Raw genomic sequence first — 21,464 nt, 5'->3', positions numbered from 1 at the left:
TTATGGTGAGAAACTCTACGAGTGCGGCTCGCTGAGGTCTTTGGCGTACGTTTGGCGTGTCGCAGGCGCCAAAACCGGAAATAGTGGAGTCTACGTTAACATCCATGAACAACTTTGAACTGCGCGCCACGGTGACGTATAGGAGGCGTAGCATTGTAGGCACGCCCCGCTACACCGTACCTCTCGCAGTGCAAGACATTGAAGAAGGAGCGGAAGCACCGCTAAGGCAGTGTTCGATTACCAATAAGCTCCTTTCGTCACAGCAATAAAAGTATTGAGGGGCTTTAGCATCACAGCGGTAAAGTATGGAGGGCTTTTAGCTTGCGCCTCCAACTCTGCCCACAGGCTCTGTCCCTTAAAGGTACCGCTGCGGTAACATGACGGATGTGGGGGGTTGAAATCCCCAGCAACCATGATGTTGTTATGCTTCGTTATGTCTAATGTTTAGCCGAACAGGGCCCCGAAACGTTGTCGCTCTCCCAGCGAACTGCATAGGTTTAGTACAAAGACCCTGCGTTCGCTTTTCTTGGTTGGTGTAATTTCAATCGGGACGTGTTCTGTGTTACACACCGCGACATCATGTGTGAAAATGTCGCAGTTTTGCCGAAAGGCGAAGCAACGATTGCGATAGCGAATTAGTAGATAGCTACATGAAGTGAGGTTAGTTTTATCGGCCGTATAAACTTGTAAACATTGGCTTACTAAATAAATTAACATGCATGCCGTCAGATTTTTTCTTCTTTTCATGTCGCTTTACATTCGCAGTTTATTATTCTTTATTTCGCTTGAATGGAAAGTCTACCCTCCCGTTACAATCTTGGTCGCGTTACATTCGACTAAATACGGTATGTAACGCCAACGAGAAATATGCCCCATGAAATTTCAGAGCATTCTACAATAACGGGCAAAGGATCTGTCAGCTGCTCAGCGTCGTGTCTAAGGGGATGAGACAGCAATCTGCGAGCTGGCGTTGGAGCTCGCCACAGTACCGAAAGGCTGAATCATTTTTCATGTAAACACTTGAGCTAGACCCTCCGACAGGCTTGATATTAGGCGTCCCATATCTTTTGACCGCGCTGTTTCACCGCTGCCGCAGTAGCATCGGAAACGGTTCGGTCTGCACCACGCTGTGTACTCCATTTCAGACCTCAGGTGCAACACTCTGCAAGCTACGCAATAAGTTCGATGACGAAAATGTATCACTCCGCGCGTTGCGTCCGGGCCTGGCTGGGCGTCCAAGGCGGATGCTCGCGCCAGCTTGCACGGGAGGCTGCCGCGACGGGCTGCCAAAAAAAAGTAACAACGCAATGAAAAGCAAATTGATACAAAAAAAACGCATTAGATAACCGTATAGAACAGTTTGTTTGTTTCTGACGATTAAGATGTTTTTCATTCAATACGCAGCCTATACCAAGAAGTTTCGCACAATTGCGATCGAGAATGCAGCCTCGAACCCGAGGCCGGCCGACGGGAGGGGCCCAGCGTCTGGGAGGACGACGCAGTGAGGCTGGCGGAGTCGCTTCTTCCTACTGAAAGGGTCCTCCGGCCAACGTGGCGTTTATTGGGCTTGTATAGCATGTTAAGGATATGTTGCATCACGCCGTTGGCTATCACCCAGGTGGCGTGATCACACCCGACCAACGTCCAGGCAAACGCTAAAATCCCTCGTGCTTGAAAGTATTAAATCACGAACAACATTTTGAACTGGCGATGCGCCTTTTTTCATCGTCAAACGGTGGCCAGGTGTCCTTTGATGCGGCAAATGTAGCAAGTTTTGTTCCTGGCCGGACAATTCCTGAAGACGCCGAGTGCCACAAGCCGCCACACCTGTAACACGGACCGATTTGACTAGAACATGAACGATTTTCATTCGGCCGATTGTCCCTGGTTTGGACGCCGTCCGGCGACGCGCCGGGCAGGTGTTCGGACACGCTGGGCTATCTTGAGTACGCTGAGCCACCTTGGCGGGCAGGAGGCCATGGCCATATTGACCCGAACGCCGCGCCGCCGAACCGCCATCTTGCGCACCTCCGACAGGCTGAACGTTTTCGGCGTCGCCGAACGCTTGGTCGGCATTCTACGCCGCTTCCGATTCTTGACCGATTTCTTCGGCTTCATCCAAGGTCTAATTTTCGCCGTGAGCCTAGCGTCTGGTAGGACGACGCAGCGAGGTTCGCGGAGACGCTTGGAGTCTGGTCAACGTGGCTTTTATTCGACTCGTATAGCATTTGAAAGACATGTCGCATCATGCCACTGGCTATCACGCAGGTGGCGTGATCACACCTCATTGGCCATCATGCGATCATTGCAGATAATAGTCAGTGCTAGTTTTGACGCCAGGGTACAGCACGACACAAGAAAGAACACCAAGCTATTACTAAGTGCGGACGCAGCCACTGCAAGACGTATGACTAGCCTCGACAGCGTCTCACCTGAGTTTATGAAATGGAGTATATTTATGAGGACACTGTCAAGACGCGATCTACCGGATAAAGTAGCAACAACGCGCGGTGATGGCAGCGGGTACCTATCGACGGGACGACGCTTAATTATTGCCAAGAATCGAGCTCAAACCACCCAACGCCTACACAAACGCCCCAGAGTTGCAGCGCTTACCTTGGATCTTCTCGAGCGTCCAGAGGGAACGTCAGGGACAGGATGTCCAGAGCCTGTGTGAACACGTCCTCGCGCTGGGGCACCCAAGACAGGAATGGTTCGTTGCGGCAATGGGGGCTTACCTCGAGGGCTGGTTCCAGGGGCCAGCGTGAGGTACGATCTATCTAGATGTATATGTAGAGGCTAGGTGTTAGCGATGATGATGATGGTGAAGGCCGAATTAATGGTACAAATCCACTGTGGGTGACAGGCCACGAACCGGGTGGTAATATGACTGAGAAATGAAATAAAGTAGTTAATAAATAAATAAATAAATAAATAAATAAATAAATGATATAAAGGGCAAATACATGAATAATCCAAGATGAGAAATAAACTGATAATAAAAGAAATAAAGTAGTGTATAATAAGGTATTCAGCCTTGTAGATAGGAATATCGTAACACAAACTTCTTAATAATATACACAGAGGATAGACGTAAAAATGAGCAAGTTTCGAATAATACTATTATTAATATAACTGTGAATTTGTGTTTCTGCTTTGAATTTTCTATATTTACCGCTTATTGATGGAGAAATATATCAGTCATGGCAAATGCGAAGTATTACTAAGGCAATATTTTTGTGTCACGGAGGAAATTCCAACTGGCAAACGTACCTCTGGCTGTATCCTAATACCGTTGCTCCAAGTGAGAGTACAACAGTACTGCACAAAGGCGGTCCTAGATGTCGAAGCGGAATTTATAAACATAGTTTTCGATGAGTAGAAAACCACCGACACGATAATAAAAATATGAGGACGCTTAAGCTGCCCCTTCAAGAGTGGAACGCGACAGCGTTCCCGTCGACCCGCCAAGGGGTGTAAGACAAAGGGCGGGCTACCGCGCAGCGACTACGCGCCCCGCATCAGACGCGGTGAGCGTCGAGCAACGCAGCGTTCGGCGCGGCAACGAAATGTGCGCCTGAGCAAGCGACGCTCGCCCGAGCCTTAGAAACAGATCGTTTCTAAGGCAACACCTCATTCACTAGAGGCGCTTTTGTACCGCTTTGAAGTGTATTTGATCTTTTTGTTTGCGTTTGTGAAAAGGCAATAAAAAAAAAGAACTCGTGGCTCAATGGTAGCGTCTCCGTCTCACACTCCGGAGACGCTGGTTCGATTCCCACCCAGCCCATCTTGCAAGTTGTTTTTTATTCATGAAGTGCCTGCCGGGATTTATCGCTCATGGCCAACGCCGCCGACACCGGCTTTTTTGCGACACAAGCTCCTTAACGCTTTCGCGTTAAAACAGTTGGCAATTCTGTGAACGGCGCCAACGCGTCAATCATGCGCAGCCTCTCGCGACCTCTCGATTCGACGATGCAATCGCGCCACACTTCGCCCCGTTTGCAACGTGCAGCACTAGACAGATTCTCCACACCATCCTATATATCGTGAAATGATACGTATAGAGCTGCGCCCATTTCTCGCATTAGGGTGTATCGGAATTGTTGGTTTATTTTATATTGTTTTAACAACTGTTGGAATGAGGCCATTCAGCTGTTTGGATTCGAACTTCCGACCCAGCGCTTGGTAGCAGAACTGCTTATATCCGCTGAAGTAACCCGGCCGCTTCCAATGATCCCAGTGACATACTTGCACGGGCCCTGAGCCCCATAATTTGCCTACGCGATTACTAGAGGGTATCTGGCACTGTAGCGTCTACGCGGGCTGCTAGCCTATGGGCGTTCAGGCAGCATGATGGTTAGTACAAACAATTTTGTGACTTCGGTAATTTATACTTCTCAATATTTATTTATCTATTTGCCCATATATACAAGGATTCAGAATGTTTATACACGATCAGAGAAACTCCTTGCCTTTCTATGTTTATAAATTTGAATTGCTTATAAATTTACGAAGAGCAAATACAATAATTAACACAGTATGTGCAAAAAGAGACACAGGCGAAAGTGCAGCGATGGACAAGGGCGTTATTTTTATTTTTTTCGCGCTCACTATGTAATGTATACGCACAAGCCGGCCCCACAGGAAGTCCTATTACGAAATAATTAGCGCCACAAGAAAGTCTGAAGCCACAAGCATAAAGATTACGCACATCAATGCCCGATCTATTATTTATGTGGACGCTGAGCGATCACAGGGCCAGAGATCCATCTGGTGACTTTTCCAGAAAACTCCACTGGAGTGAGCCAAACAAGACGCCCATGCGGTGACTTCAGTGTCACGGCCGTCTTCAATGCAAAACGACTCCTGCTGTGTGGGTGTCCCACTCGTGCTCACATAATCTCATCGCAAGTTGTCGACGATCGGGAAAACCAATCCACTTATAACGTGCCACTACGCGTAGTTTAATCGCAATTATATCTCAGAAACGCCCGCATGCGCGAAATTAGCTTAAGTGAACCTATCTTTGCCTTTCGTTTTGAAGTAGTACGGCGAAGCTTCGATCATATACGCATAGAGAACAATGGGCAGAATTCGCGTACTCCGTTGTTTTTCAATAAGGAAGCCGGTATTCGCACACTTGATTCAAATGAGCTAGGAATAGAGTGGCCTAGCAGATAGAAATGCAATTTTTTTCTTCCACGAACGAATTTGCCCACAGATGATCTCCAAGCGCCAGTTTCTACATAGGGTGGTTCGTCCTCCTGAACGGCGTTTTGTACCGCTTTAATTTTCACTTTGTCGTTCCTTGCCTTTTCTGTGTCATCCCTCGAAGCCTTCGTTCAATCGCCCTCTGCGACATTCATGACGCACCAATTCCAGGCCATTTTGGTGTCGCTTGCACCTACAACCGTGTCCAACGTCACTTCCACTGCGCCAGCCTTGCTCGCCCTGTAGCGATACGTTGCGGCATGCGAGCACCGTCAGCAACGAAAAAAAAAGAACAGCGACGTTTCCTGCCGAGCACCTTCAACCCCTCGACATCCCTGCTGAGCCATTTTTTCGAGTGGGTTTAAATTTTCTCGGGTCATTTTCGTAGTCCAAGTCCGGCAACAGGTGGGTCACTGTGGCTACGAATTACATGACGCGCTGCGTAATTGCCAGAGCGCTTCCCATCAGCTGCGCAAGTGACGCCGCGTATTTCCACCTCGACGACATCATATGAGTGCATGGCGCCCAAGGACAGCCCGAGGATCGTGGTTGTACCTTGCTTTCCCAAGTAATTGCCGACAGTATGCAGTCTTGCTCTACAAAGCACCAGCTCATCTCTTCGTAACCTCCTGATGCCACTGGCAGGAGTAATTGAACTGGACCATCACCGACATGCCGCCAAGATATGTGTTGCCAAACCACTGTTACTGGCACGTCCGCTTATAGTTCCTCACGTTGCGGAGCTGGCGGTTATTCACCGTTTTATCTTTTGTCCGGTCTCGACCCTGCGTTGAACTTGGATGCTTCGCTTTCCTCGGATCGTGCTTCGAGGAGCGTCTGTGCCCGCAACACCATTGCCCATGCTGACCACGCCAGGCAGCTTGGCCGCACTCGTCTGTTGGCATCGCAAGAAGATCAAAGGCACATTTAGAATCAGCGGCAACGTGACGTACAGTTTTGACGAATTTCCCTCATGGTAATTTGGTCCCATTTTCCGTCGACTGAGCTTGTCCTACGTTGAGGTGAAGAAGGGAACGACGACAATACTCAAAAGACTACGAAAACTTGACACGGCGCCCGTTTCTACATGACACCTTTAGCAGTTTTTGTAATACCGGCATCTTCCTAATACCATCCAAATCTTGGAATAGGGGCGTCGACCCTGCGCAGATGGGGAAGATGACCGTGAAGACGGCCGACCACATCTGCCACCGCTAATTTCTAACCAATTAGAGCAAATAAAGTTTTCCTTCTCCTCCAAATATTGGCCAATCCCCCGCAGCGGATACCCGCCATTGAAGAAAGATATCCTATCCTATTTTTGCAGGACTCTATTCTGTCTCCACGAGCATTTTCCATTTGTAAATACATCGTTTGTATATAGAAATGTAAATTTACATTCGTAAATAGTTTTATGCGTGTAACGGGTATAATCATATAGTCGGTCTCTCCTACACTTATGATAGAGGGAAGTATTAAATGCATTATGGTTTCCGAATAGCAATTTCATGGCAGCAAGGAATACTTGTGTGAGCATCTTCTCTATCCATGTGTTTGTGGGAACCAAGATAATGGAAAATAATGATACAAGAAAGCCCTGGTTCTTATGTTTCATGAACTTTTCCTGACATCAAACTAACAAATCCTTTTGTAGGAAGAAAGCACGAGATGGTAGCGTGATAATTGGAGAAAATGCTTTATCTGTGATGGCTCATCCTTGCACATTGAAACGAAGCTACACAACGGCACCACCAGCCTAACATGTGCCCTGAAACATGATTTTGGATGCGATTGTCCTGAAAAGTGGCATGGCCAGAAGAGTCGTCGCCACTACAAGGCTTAGTTGTAAAGAAGGTTAGAATAATTGACCCTCCACGCACTCAAGCTTTCTTTGTCTGTAGTTAATATAACAATATCAGGCAAAATGCACATATGTGAATGTTTCTCCCCAAAAGCTGTTATGAACTGTATTTGCACACATTACCTATAGAATTCTCACCATGCTTACATAGCATTCCTGAGTGCTAGCATCACAGTAACTTCTGAAACATGCAGTGAAGTGCATATGTACCTGCTAGAGAACGCCATACTACAACTTCATAGCAAGGGCTATTCTATTGCTCGTCACATACTTACGCCCCTGAGGACAAGAAGTAATATACTGCCCATCACAGCCTTACACCTCATTGGCTAGAAGGTAATGTCTTATCCATAACACCTTCGAGTGGGAAAGCGTTATTGCAGATTAGAAGACCCGTATTAAAGGTCCAATATTCTATAAAACCAGCTTTTAGAAGAGTGCTATGTCATTAGCTATAGAGGCTAAAAAGACCTTGAAGCCATCATTTGCTCAAGTGCAATAAACCTCACGCAGAAAGGAACAGAAATGCACACTTTAATTTTTTTTGTTCTTTTGTTGAGCATCGATCGAGGGCCGTGATCGGCTGGGAGATTTCAAAACTAAAGTTTCGAGATCACCCAGCTAATCACTCTTTTCGCGTCTTCTGGGTCGACCCACTTGAAGGTGGAGGTCACGGTGGTCGTTGGACCACGCGCGAAGTCTCCAACCTGCTTCCCAGCATCCAGGGCGAACTCCATGAGGATGCTGCGACTGACCAGATCTGGAAATCACAATAATTTCTTTAATTGAAGAGGATTTATTCACAAGGGGTTTTCAACAAGTTTTCCTAAAAGGAAATGGGAAGCGTAGCACGTGTTGCCACGTTTTTTTTTTCGGCGTTAAGGAGATTAAGTTAAAGCGGTCCTGAACCACCTCTCGGGCTTGACGGAAAGAAAACGCACACCGCGGATAATATACGTTGCTGTGAATATCTCAGCAAACTTTTGCAGCCGTGCGGGGCGCTTGGAGATCGCAAGCGAAGCGCGAAGTCGCCTCTTTCTCACACTTGATCCATTCAACAGAGGGCTGCTCCTCACTCCACTGTGGGCACTTTATTTCGTAGTATAGCAGATTCTCATATGCCACTGCCATTGACCAATAGGTGATACCAATGGAGAAGTTTGGATCTGTGTGCTTCTTTCTACTGTCTATTTGTGCATTTTCCGACGCAGTTTAGTAAACAGGCTAAAGCAGCCGAAAATCTGCTTTCGAATTTCCATAATTACGTGCCTCAGGAAGCCGACTATCTTCTGGTTACGCTCGGCCCCGATCACCCGTGAAGAAATTGTACATTGCCCACCCTGCCTATCGATATGATAGCTGTCGGGTCTCGTTTTTTCGATTAATTTTGAACACTGAACTACCCTCGAACAACGCGAAACTTAAGGTCAGAGCGAACGCACTCTTTCCAGCGCGCGCTCACTTCTGGCTCCTTTGCATGCTTCACTTCGTATTGAGCTACCGACAGCGCTTGAAAATGCGCAAGTTGGATGTAGCCACTATCACGAGACGTTCATTTGAGGAATCGGCAGTCCACGGGATTGGCCAGTCGTTTCAGCGAGTGCGAGAGAGAAAGTCTGGGGGCGTTTGCGCCTGAAATTTCTCCCTTTGCCTAGATACCACGGAGGAGCAGTTTCTTTGGTCGTTCTGTCCCTAGGCGTGCCCTGGCGTGCCGGTATTTTGCCATGTGTCGGCTGGCGATCCGTGCATCGTGTACAAGTTTTCCTCATGCGTCTCCTTGGGTGTTGCTGGCGCAGTGCACTGGCACGAACGATTGTTGTCGTTTGGTCAGTGGTCTCCCGTGAAGGCGAGTATGATATGGCGTTGCCCTGTCACTACCAGCGTCACACGTATATTTCTGATCGCGATCGGTACCGATCCGGATCGAAATTCTCGACTGTGATTGGGTCTCCCGCTCATTTTGTCCAAAGGAGGCAATCGCGACCACGAAATTCGATTAGAATCGGGCGTCATCGTGATGAGCAGTGAGATGGAACACAAAATACACACACAGCGCACACTGTCAAGTTTCATTGCGAAAGCATTGCAACCTTTCAAGATTAGAGCATGGCACTAGTCACTTGATAGATATAGCATATATTACATATATAGCAAAATATATAGCATCTTCACAGCTTGCCCTGTGTGTGCGTTTTCGTTCCTTGCTTGTGCCCCTGTCGCACTGGTATCTTACCGTTCTCGCGCATTTTTCCATGCGTCGAACGCTTCGAGAGGGCTCAGTTGCGCGTTATTCAATTGCCATAATTTAAACTTTAAAGTACTACTAACTTGTAGCGTGGAGTCTCTTTTTCACGTTTCTGTGTCTTCGTCCGCTTCCGCTGCTGCCTTAGTATGTCAAACGGCAAACTTCTGACTGCTGTTGTAGAAGTCTTGGTTGCACAAGCTGGCGTCTGGACGTAATAATATTTATTTTAAGTCCAGCACGCTTAGGCCTCCACTCGCTTAGGCCTCGCACGCCACTTCAATCTACGGGCCATCCTGCTTCCAGCTTTGATCTCCCCACTAGCCCTTGGGTGCCCTTGGGATCCTGCGCCGCGTGCTTTATTGTAACCTCAGGACCTCTCCCGAGGCCTCCGGTGTCATGTGCCCTCCTGGAGCAGTGCTTGTAAAAAATCCAATCTGTCGTCGCGACTTCAAAAGCGACCCGCGACTTATACAACACCAGTCAGAACCTTGCCTGTCGAACCAAGTCATTCTCACCTAATTATTTAAATGATTAAGCGACTTCTGTAGGTGTCGGTCAATGTCATATTAAGCGACTGGCGAATTTGTTCCCTTTACTGGACGGATCCTGCATCTCGGCATGCATTTTGTAGCTGTGTATTCGTATAGATGTAGGAGCTCGGTGGGAGATCTATCAGTGCAGACAGCATGCGCTAACACCATGTGGCAGATACTGCTTGATGATTTCTAGTATATCATAGCCGCGCGCAGCTATCGTGTGCGCCACAGATAAGTTACTTGGCTCAGCCATAAGTTCCAGCTTTTCTCCGACACCACGTAAGTACTGGTTTCCCATGTCTGCCTGTCCACCCAGTTCTTTCAGCTGACACCGACCGCTGCCGTCACTGATTTTCATTTTTCGTTGCCAGGATTGTGATCCCCACCTTCACATTGCATTAGAACAAATAATAAGAAAACTTTGACCACTATTGTCACCACTTTGATTAAAGCTCAGGTCCCTGCAATAATGTGCATTTCTCTGTTCAGCTACCCACAGCACTAGCTATTAAGCAGTTTTGTTCCATTGTATATCTATCATGAAAAACCATCATCAGCATACATAATTACGGACACTATGATTCAATTATGCACTCAGCATCTCTGTAAACTTGCAACATTCACCCTCTCAAGCAAAAAGCGCACTGTCAAGGGCCATCATAAAACAATGTCTATACATTTCTTTTCTTGGGCGTTCTTTGAAAGTATATTTTTTTCACTAGAAGGTTGGTAACAATGAGCACCTCACCGTCATGGGCTACCAGTTTGGTGCAATGTCCCACTCATTATATAAATCTTATAGATGGATCGTCATTTGAAGAAAACCAATTCTTTAACAAATGGTCCATTCTGCGTTATGGTTCTACCTACCTACCTGTCTTAATACCTCGCTTGTGTACGGTTGGCTACTGGCACGGCTAGTAGCAGCTGCGATACTGACTTTTCTTGATGGCGCTAGCTATGCACCATATTTAGCAGTTTCAATGAAAAACTGGCGCATTTTTAAAATCCTCAAATCTAAGCCGACCTAGAGTTAGGAATATAATTGTATGAATAAAAAACTATCGGTCTACATTCGAATAAATACGGCATATACTTCACTATCACTAATACTGCTTCACCTTTCTGGTGAAACTGCAGCCCTTTTTTTTTACTGCGACTCCGAGTATAAGCGCTGGTGTGGACGACTGCTATTCATTACGATTTAGAATGAAACCAGCTTGGTCCCAATTCGGTTACTGAGTCAATTACATATATTTATGACCTCTTCGTGACGATGTTTCCATCCCAAATAAATGTTGTAAATAATATTGCTTGCTAGAAAGAGAAGCAGTAATGAGGCACATAGCCTTCATGGGGATTTCAACTGCCGTTGGCAAGACACTACCAAAGGTTCACTGCAAGTTCTTTTCAGGGTCAGAAGAGCATGGAGAGCAATTTGAAGCGGGGTTAACATATCGCAACGTATTCATTCTCCAGGCATAGGTTACTCATACCATTAGAAATAGCCAAGTTGGTTACCTCCTTCTCTTAAATAAAATGAACTTCGTCGTTTCTATATATTTAAATATATTGTGTCTGTGCAAGGTTTTCGCAGTGGAAATGAACCGTCATCAACGCATGGGGACTGCTATGTCCCCCCTCCCTAGCTGCGTGTAGGGCAAGAGGCAGACACCCCAGCTCGGTGGAATAGTTTTCAATTAATCGCAGTGGAAACTGAACAAAACATGTCTGTGGTGCTTCTAATGTGCCTGTCCTCATATCGTCGCACGTATGCACACACTTGCGACGAAGCTTTTAGTCACACACAATAACATTTTAACTGAAGAGGTAGAGGCAACTCAAAATAAATGTCAAATATTTACAATATTTACAATACTTACACTATTTACAATCCCTCTTCAAAGCTCTTCACCAGTTTCCTTGCGAGCTCGTCACTCAAACCGCGGTAAACGGCGGTCACGAGTTCCCGCCTTGCTCTTTCCGTTGTCTAGGGGTGTGTTTTTGTGTTCCAGATGAACCTTGACCTTGCCACTACCGAGCTCTGGAAAAACAATTTTTTTTATTCGAGTGTTCATTCTAGGGTGGTTGCTTGGGGTAGTAGGCAATTCACGATAAAAAACGACGTACAGCCCGAAAGACAAGGACTGCAGGAGACGACATACACAGCGCAGTGTATGTAGTCTCGCAGTCCTTGTCCTCTACGCTGTACGTAGTTTTTTATCATGTTTTTATCATTAGGATTGCCAACAACTTATCCTAGAAGGAAATGGATCAACAGTCAGTAAAGTCTTTTTCGGTGTAAGGAGGCTTGGTTAAAGGGTCCATGAACCACCTCTTGGGCTGGCTAAGAAAACACAGACCCAACAGCAGTCATCAATCATGAAGGGTGTTTTGCGCGCCTTCCTTTTATAAGCTTTTATAGCGACGCATTAATCGTATGCGACGTTATTTCTAATGCAGTGTTCGTATTTATGCGCTGCATAGGTCTCAACCGAAATGTCATCCAATGATGGAAACAGGAAATCTGGGCTGCTACTTTGTAGCGATGCCTTATGCCTTATTCTATGCTATTCTTATCATCCACCACACACGGCCGCCTGATCCTGATGATAATGTGGGCAGACCGTCGCTCTGACCACTGGCCAAGCGCGAAAAGCCTGAAAAAGCATAGAATCGGAAAAGGCATCGGAACAAAATACCGGCCCAGGTGGAAACTCGGCAAAGTCTATTGTACCTATAGGTGGCTCATGATGAGGGTTACGAGCTTCTTGGCGCTCTCGTTCTGGATCCCCCGGTACTTGACGGAGATCACAGTACCGAAGGGGAGCACCTGGTCGCCTGTTCCATCGTCGTTCCATCTCGAAACAGCGAACTGTAGGGTGTTGTCGGGGAATGCTGCATATTAGAAGAACATTTCTTAATACAAGAGCTTCTATTCACAAGTATTGCCAACATCTTTTCCTAGAAAGAAATTGGGAGCGGAGCACGAGTTAGCACATTTTCCTGTCAGTGTAAAACAGTTAATGGGATCCTGAACGACCTTTCGGGCTTGGAAAAAGAAAAAAGAAGAGAGTTCGCGGTAGCACAAGCTGCTGTGAACCGCTCAGCTAAATTATGCAGGCGTGCGCGCTGCATGGAGCGCGCAGGCGGAACGTGAAGTCACCTTTTTTTCAATCTCTCTCTCTATTCAACACAAGCCTGCTCCCGCTACGTCCCATGTTTAATATTGCTTATACAAGAGTGAATTAGGAACTGCGCAAGTATTCCCAATGTCCTGAAAAAACTCATTATGTGACAAAGTTGAAATTTTAAGAGAATGAGGAACATTTTATGTGAGATGCCTATGCAATGTCTAAAAAAATTCCTTATAGTTACAGCGGTCGCAAAAAAAGAAAAGCTGGCCTTCGACGGCGTCAACGGCCGTCATCAGCTATGTTCCTAATGTCGCTAGTGAACTGTATGGCAATGGAGATCAGAACGCTTATCAGAATGCCATTTACTCCTGGTGTATCCCGTTAGCTGAGCTGGGTCAGATTAGCATCCTTTGTTTTGTGGAATGCGTCCTTGATTGTCTGAACCATTCTCTCTGCCTCTCAGTTTGAGCGTAGTGCGGACTGCTGGTGACATAGTCGACGCCGTATGATGCTGCAAACGCGGCGAACCGCTGCGATGAGAACAGTGGATGGCGTCTACTTGTAGAACGCCGAGCTGCTGCTTTAATTTGTCGGTGAATTCCTCTTCCTGAGAAATCTCCATTGCTTTCTTGACGGTAAAGCTCTGGCCGAGTTGGATGAAGCGGTGGTGAAGCTGATGCGACTGCAAGCAGCAAAGGATCTCGTCTTGAACCATGAGGTCGGTAGCTGTGCCAAACTGACGATTTGGCGAGCCGTCTTAGCATCCCAAATGAATTTGGTCGTCGGCTCCGCAGGACTTTGTATTCTGAGTTTTAATAGCACGCGACTGCAAAATTCGTCCTTCATGAAAGTGTTTGTCTAAGACTTGAAGCGCGCTTTGTGTACGTCAATTGCCTCGGAGTTCCCTGTCCCACCGTCACTTCCGGCCTGCGTCTCTCCTTCCATGAGAGTAGTACATGCTGGCGCCTTCTACCCCCAGCGCGTTGAGAAGCGCTTTCCTGTGGTCCGGCGTAACGGTCTTGGCGTCGTCGTCCACGTAGTCCTGCGAAACACATTGCCATCTGAGCCAAGGAATGGCCGGTACACCGGGACATGGCAAGAAGTGTGCAGGGGGAATCGCTGCGTTCGTATTGAGGTAACAACAGCAGAAAGACACCGCAGTAGTGTCAAACGGTCAGGCAGATTACGTCGCTGTAGCGTCAAAACTCAGAAAGGTGCAGAAATCCTGCTTAAAAGGGGGGCAGCAGAAGTAGAAGACGCGGTGTAGAAGCAAATTGTGCGTCCTAACTCAAATGTAGGCGCAATGGAGGCATATTATCCTCGCCGCCAATGCGATGTCAGGAATGGCGACGGAACGCGTCGCGCAGATGCAACGCTAGTAGCATCGGATCCGGCATCGGCGGCAGCAGAATGGCGGAATGAGCGATTCTTGTGAGCCTTACGGCAGCAGTTGACGATGTGCAGCCCGGACGGGAACGGAGTCCCGTCCGGGCTGTTTGTTTGTAGAGAAATGGAAACTGAAAGGAAAAAACACTTCCCTCTAGCCTACCGACAAAACATTCCTTTTCATCCTGCAATGTTGCTTGGTGCTGACGCATTTTTTCACAGAAAATCAGTTTTTAATTTTCTGGAAGGTGTTAATTCATTGCAAGTTATAGGCCGAAGAGATTCGTAGCACAGCACCTTACCAGACGCTGCTGCTGCGATAGTAGCAATTTGTAGAGCACGTGCCTACAGGCCCTTGCACTTAAGGGCCTCTTGAGGCAATAGTGCTATTGGCATTTACATATTTCATTCCATCCCTCCATGAGAACATATCTTTTAAATTCATAGTACACCTTAAAAGTCACTGTGACAATTTTAACAGATATATATTAATTTTACTATTGTTTTAAGGCCCCTATACAGCCAGGTTCCATTATTGTAGCTAACCACGACGCCATTGATCATTACTTGCATCACTGACTCCATTAAAACATTGCCTGGCGCTCTTTGGCCATGAGTGGCCCTTGCGCCATAAAACCCCACATATCATCATCATCATCATTATATACTGGCGTGAACCTTTCTTTCCTTGGTATAAACAGAACGTACCTCAGGGTTGTTTAAAGCAAGACTGAACCTCCTGGTTTTTTTCATGCTCCTACAGGTCAAGGTCTCCCCGGTATAGTTGTGAGCAAGTGTCACATGCTCGTACTTAAGAGTGCTTTTGGTGAAGTTGGCTGGCCTTATTGCATGCAACTCAGTGTCATTTCACTGAAGCCTTTTGGCCTCATTTTTTGAACTTTCTGTCAAACTGTCTGCTCAGCGTCAGTGGCAAGCTATGGCTTCTGCTGCTTTCTGCTTGGCAATCTGTTGAGCCCAAGTTGCCCTACTTCAGCAGCAGCAAGTTTAGACTTGCACTCCTCTTTTTCACGAGTGGTATGCACCTTACACGGATGAATCGGAAGACCAGTCCAAATAGGCCTGATGCCTTCCTTAAAACAAATGAAGGCACCACAACGAAGCATAGAATCGGAAAAGGCATCGCTACAATATACCGGCCCAGGTGGAAACACGGCAAAGTCTATTGTACCTATAGGTGGTTCATGATGAGGGTTACGAGCTTCTTGGCGCTCTCGTTCTGGATCCCCCGGTACTTGACGGAGGTCACAGTACCGAAGGGGAGCACCTGGTCGCCTGTTCCATCGTCGTTCCATCTCGAAACAGCGAACTGCACATATCTCGCGGACAACTTTTTGTGGCAATGAAGGGAAAGCCACGGAGGCAAAGCGCGCACAAGTGAGTTCGCTTCTGAAAAGAGTCCCGCGTTTTCGTCCACGCTAGTTTAAGCTGGGGAAGAGAAAACGTAAACACCTTATTAGCAACCGTTAAATAAACCGTCTCTGCTTTAGCACTGGTGAAATGATCGAGAAGTAAAATAGTGAACAGGCAATCCATGAGCCGAAAGCTGGAATCCTTGCGGTGCACTGCGGCTTTCTTGCTTTATAAACTTTTCTCAGAGAACTTGGAGATGGTTGTGGCACTGGCCTGTGGTCATGAAATGACCAGGGTTGGGAGCCCATGACAGATGTTGTAAAACAGGCCCGATGGGCAGGTAAATCAGTGCCCACACAGTTCCTTGCATGGAGATGTGTGGCCAGTTGCCTGTGATTTATCATAGTCAATTTTTTCTTTAGGAAGCTGTTATCGGCCTAACCATCTCTCCGCAGGCTGTAGTTTGCTTCGTTTTTCTCGCATGGTGTCAGGTCCATGTTTCTGTATTCTGAGCTAGTGAGAAACCACTGCTACTGGTTCTGTTGCCCTTAGTTCACTTGTTCACTATGATTTTATGAGCATAGAAATGGGGCAATATATTTCCTTTCTAGGATGGGACCTCCCAGGCTGCCATTTTATGCTCATGAGCGTTTCAACCAGTTCTTTAGCTCATTTTGCAAGGAACATTGGACATAAGCTGTCAATCAGTGCATGCACATTACCACTATGGAAGAAAGCAAACGTATACATGTAGAAGTTCAGCAATTCATTGACTACATGTTCCATGAAAACGGGTATAGCTTGCACGCACAAGTAATCAGAGGTGTAATTTAAAGAGTGGAAGGCTGTTACTGTTGTGATGCCCAAATATGGCGACAACGGTTCGTGTACTCAAAGGTTTTAACAGTTCTCTTAGGCAGAGCCTCCGAGAACCCAATTGAGGACAAAGCCGTTGGTTTCGAACACACACACAAACTTTTAATGGAACTAAAAAGGCTTAAAATAAATGACAGAGAATAGAAAACATAAAAGAAACACTCAAATAGACATCAGGGCGGTAAGACACATTTGGGGCTAGTGTGAAGCTAACTAGTGCGCGAGTCCGGGCTTGCCCCGACGGCAGGGACGCATAACAGTGGGCTTCTTCGATTTTCCACTTCTGGCTACCCGCGGGCTGCCAGAGCCAGCCAGAGCGTCTTCGTTTTTCTCGGGTTGCTCCGCCCACCCCGTTACGCACTTCCGCCGGGCGTTCGTTTTGCTCGGGCTGGACGGTTCTGGCTACCCGCGGGCTGCCAGAACCTGCCAGGACGATTTTGGTCTGGCTGCTCTCTGGAAGTTCTCTGGCTAGCAGACGACTAAAAGAGGCGTAGGGCGCTCGCCGCCATATTTGTGGGGACTTGACGGATCGAAGCGCAGGCGCTAAGGGCCTTTTTACCTCGCTCAGCCAGCTGGCTACGGTCACCTTCGGTTATAACGTTCTAATGCATCGTACCGCCTTGCGAGGCGGTGCGATACGAGAGGCGGCGAGCAATAGAAGTTGTGTGTGCACCTGTGTGTGTGTGTGTGTGTCTACCGTAAAGCGTCTGTCCGTGCAGCGCGCCGCGCTCACATGTGTGCATGTTATCTTCGCCGTGTTCCACGCAGATTGTAGACGTTCATTCCCGCACATTGCGGTGCCGCAAATTTACCGACATCCTGTTTTTCTGCGTCTTGTCCAAGTGTATGATGAAACGCCGGTGAGCGACGCGGTCGCTGCCAGCTTTCGGAGATATGATCATTTTCACGTGTAGTTTTCTCACTGCGCGCGTATCGTCTTTATCTTCTAAACTGTGTTCCGACTTGTGAGACGGTGCGATAGAAGTTAGGCAAAAAGAAAAGAGTCCCGCGTTTTCGTCCACGCTAGTTTAAGCTGGGGAAGAGAAAACGTAAACACCTTATTAGCAACCGTTAAATAAACCGTCTCTGCTTTAGCACTGGTGAAATGATCGAGAAGTAAAATAGTGAACAGGCAATCCATGAGCCGAAAGCTGGAATCCTTGCGGTGCACTGCGGCTTTCTTGCTTTATACGACATCTATACGACAGGTTTGGGAAATGCTGGCGGACGCAATTAATCAGAGGTTTAATTGCGAAATGGTTTTTTCGCAAATAGAAAATAAGTGGAGATCGCTAGAAAAAAAATTACCGACGATTACGTTACTTCCTAATGCGAAATGTACATATACGTACATCTGATTTGTGTCTCGCAGGTTGCAGCTAGGTGCTTCTATGTTGCGGCTCCTTTTGCGGTTTCTGTGGTGATATCTCTTCCTGCTTCTAATGGGTGGTATCCTCCTCTTTTTTTTCCTACAATTAGCGAAGACGTCGCGGTTGCAGCTCCCGATTCCTTGCTCACTTCGCTCCGTTGCAGGATGTCTCTACGAGTGGTCCTCGGAGACGAAGAAACGGAAATTTTCCCAGCCCTCGATGATGACGGACTTCCCATCATAGAAAACGGCAACCCGGTCTACATTACCGCAGGTACAGTAAACTATTCCTCTCATGATCGCGATATTACTATTTGTGTAGCTTCTCATGCAATCTTAGCGCAGCGTGGTTTTGTTGTTGCAGAAGGCGTGCAAGTTCGAGTTATTTCTGAAGCGACAGAAGATGCAGTCCCAGGTCCCTCAAAGGAGAGGGTAGAGGAGATGTGGCCCGAGGCCAAAGTTTTGTTCCTTATTGAACTGTACAAGAGCTATCAATCCGACTTAAGAAATAGGAAGAAATCTATACGACAGGTTTGGGAAATGCTGGCGGACGCAATTAATCAGAGGTTTAATTGCGAAATGGTTTTTTCGCAAATAGAAAATAAGTGGAGATCGCTAGAAAAAAAATTACCGACGATTACGTTACTTCCTAATGCGAAATTTGAGCGCAGCAAATAAGCTGTTTCACCTTTTCGATAGATTGAGGCAAAGAAATCGAGCAACACATGTATGCGCTATCACATATTTTTTTTTATTTTTCACACGTATTCCTTTAACAAAGACTCCACTAACAGTTCTTGACAGTCATGAAGGAAGCTTTGTGGTCGGAGAAATAGACTGATATATGTTCGACTTGGTACACCAATGCTTGATTCTCAAAGACGAGATCTATACAAGTGCCTCGCGAGGTTGTCACAGCCGTGGGACGCGTTACGGGCGAGAGGAACGGGATGTTCTCCCGCATAAGTGTTAGGAAATTGCTGTTTGTCTTTATGTCAACATTAAAGTCCCCCACTACTAACATCGGTGTGGATCGATGGACGGTTAATGCGAGTTGCAGGAAGTGCACGACGTCTTTCGTGAGTGCGGTAGCGGACTCACGAAAGCGGTATCAGTCGGTCGCTGCTAGCGCTGTGGGGATGAAAGGGGGGCGGAGCTGGTTACGAGGCCGACGACAACGCCGACGCGAAACCCAGGAACGGACGCCAAAGAGCCATTTGTGTAGCCAGCCCTCCTCCACAGTCTCTCCTCCTCCCTTCCATCATCCTCCCTCGCCCGGAGAGCCGACAGCGCGCATGCGCGGCGGCGGAGCAGATTCGTCGGCGAGCTGGTTACGAGGCCGACGACAACGACGACGCGAAACCCAGGAACGGACGCCAAAGAGCTGCGCTCTAAAAGTACAGGCTAGGGAAGCAACATAACAGCTTGTCTGGCAGTGACCGGAGGACCTGCGACTTTGAAGAGTGAGAAAACATTTTTAAACCCTTCCCTGCATGTTAGTTCGACCTAATTCTACATAATGCTCTCGCATGGCTGAGTGTTCGAGCTATACATTCTGCATGGTTAAAACACTTTTTCTCTGTGTTCTTTTGTAGCCACTTTTTTGATGCTCAAAAATCGAAACTACTTCATAAATCAGCAAATCGACCAGCTTTCAGCTTAATTCCAATGAGTCCACCGTTGTATAGCCGTCAACTTATGATTTATGAAGGTACATGCTGAAAAGCAGTCTGCCAATTAAAAGCTTGCCACAAAAGTAGCCTTGATTTCGGTTTTTCAGGCAGCTGGCTGATAATAATAATAATAATATTTGGGGTTTTACGTGCCAAAACCACCTTCTGATTATGAGGCACGCCGTAGTGGAGGACTCCGGAAATTTTGACCACCTGGGGTTCTTTAACGTGCACCTAAATCTAAGCACACGGGTGTTTTCGCATTTCGCCCCCATCGAAATGCGGCCGCCGTGGCCGGGATTCGATCCCGCGACCTCGTGCTCAGCAGCCCAACACCATAGCCACTGAGCAACCACGGCGGGTACAGCTGGCTGAGGTCTTCGAGACTATGCACTCATTTAATCCTGTCTACGTCGCGGCGGCAGGACGTCGACGAGTATTGAGGCAAGTTATAATTCATTTTTTTTTCTTATGGAAATGCATTGTGTGCATATCATCAATAATCACCTAGCTTCCATGCCTAAATAGCACCTATTCGTTATTGTAATTAAGTGATGAGGCAATAAGTAATATTATTACTGCTTCCTAGTTCATCAGTGTAGAATGCTCTTTATCTTGTAAAACAGTTGAACTTGGGGCACAATATTTTGCCAGCAGTGCCCAGTCAGCTGTCTCAAGCCCCCAGTCGCCAGCTGTCGAGAGTCCCCAGGCAACGACAAGTAGGGGCAACATATCAGAAGACGTGATGGAGCTGGACCCAGACTGTCCATCACCACTGCCCAGTCCAGCGCAACAGCCCAGTTCTGCACAACAGCCCAGTCCTGCACAACGGCCCAGTCCTGCACAACGGCCCAGTCCTGCACAACAGCCCAGTCCTGCCCAGCAGCCCAGTCCTGCCCAGCAACCACCACAGGGCCCTTCAGGAAGACGACCTCGACAAGATCCAAACCGGGTGCTTATAGAAGGGTTTCTAAATTATCTAAAGCAGTCGGAAGAGAACAGAGAACGGCGCCACAATGAGCGCATGAGGCTTGATCAGGGGGCCCTGGCTGTCATGCAGGAGGCCCTGGCTGTCTTGAAGCAGGTGGCAGATGCTGTTGTGCAGCAGCAGCAGCAGCCTGCTCCTGATGCTAGCTAGCTTTTTCATGAAATTTAAATTATAATTTATTTTATTTATGTAATCTTGTTTTCATTCATATAATTTTTTTTCAATTTGTTACATATATTGTTCTTTTGTCTAGCCTTTCCTTAATAATTAAATTATAATGATCATTTTAATTCTTTTATTGCACCTTTTCAATCATATAGATTGTTCTTTTTCATTTATTATATATTGTCCTTTTGCACCCTTTAATTGTTGTGTTGCCTAACTTTTCCTTCATATTTAAATTATAATGTTCATTTTATTTGTTGCATTGCGCTTTTTTTCATATCAACTGTTCCTTTTCACTTGTTATATATTCTTTTGTGCCATTTAACTGTAGTGTTGTACCTTTTGTGCGAGTTAAATTTATCCAAGGAATAAACATTTCATTGAAAAAAAATCTTGGGTCATTGATTATCCAAATCCTAGCCATTATGCAACAAGTTTACATGTTGCAGTGTGGCCTAGCATGTATGGTGTGGGCGAAATAAATTTAGAGCCCCTAATTTTGTATTGAAATTTTGGCAATATTTATCTAATCTGGTAGGATTTTGAATAAAGAAACAATATGCATGCAGTGAGGCAATTGTTCGGAAACTTGTAGTACGAAAATACACTAGTCAATGATGTAGTAGTGCCAACACGTGCTGTATGC

General features: G+C 46.8%; 2 protein-coding genes across 2 annotated transcripts in view; one reads left to right on the top strand and one right to left on the bottom strand.

The window, feature by feature from the left end:
• Positions 1 to 21,356, top strand: part of LOC135915527 (angiomotin-like) — a 35,849-nt gene extending 14,493 nt beyond the window's left edge. The window contains exon 3 of the mRNA XM_070534117.1: positions 17,996 to 21,356. Within this exon, the coding sequence (XP_070390218.1) occupies positions 20,411 to 20,803 (393 nt within the window). The 5' untranslated portion in view covers positions 17,996 to 20,410 and the 3' untranslated portion in view covers positions 20,804 to 21,356. The remainder of the gene's footprint in view (positions 1 to 17,995) is intronic.
• Positions 1 to 21,464, bottom strand: part of LOC135915518 (putative nuclease HARBI1) — a 79,748-nt gene that overhangs the window by 55,152 nt on the left and 3,132 nt on the right. The window contains exons 3-4 of the mRNA XM_070534114.1: positions 12,591 to 12,751; positions 7,599 to 7,832 (exon numbers count right to left, since the gene is read on the bottom strand). Of these exons, the coding sequence (XP_070390215.1) occupies positions 12,591 to 12,751 (161 nt within the window). The 3' untranslated portion in view covers positions 7,599 to 7,832. Of the gene's footprint in view, positions 7,833 to 12,590; positions 12,752 to 21,464 lie in introns of the transcript that reaches the window.

The sequence above is a fragment of the Dermacentor albipictus genome, chromosome 2, assembly GCF_038994185.2.
Source record: "Dermacentor albipictus isolate Rhodes 1998 colony chromosome 2, USDA_Dalb.pri_finalv2, whole genome shotgun sequence".
NCBI lineage: Eukaryota > Metazoa > Arthropoda > Arachnida > Ixodida > Ixodidae > Dermacentor > Dermacentor albipictus.
Note: the sequence above shows the minus strand (reverse complement) of the source record. Positions and strands in the feature narration are given on the sequence as shown.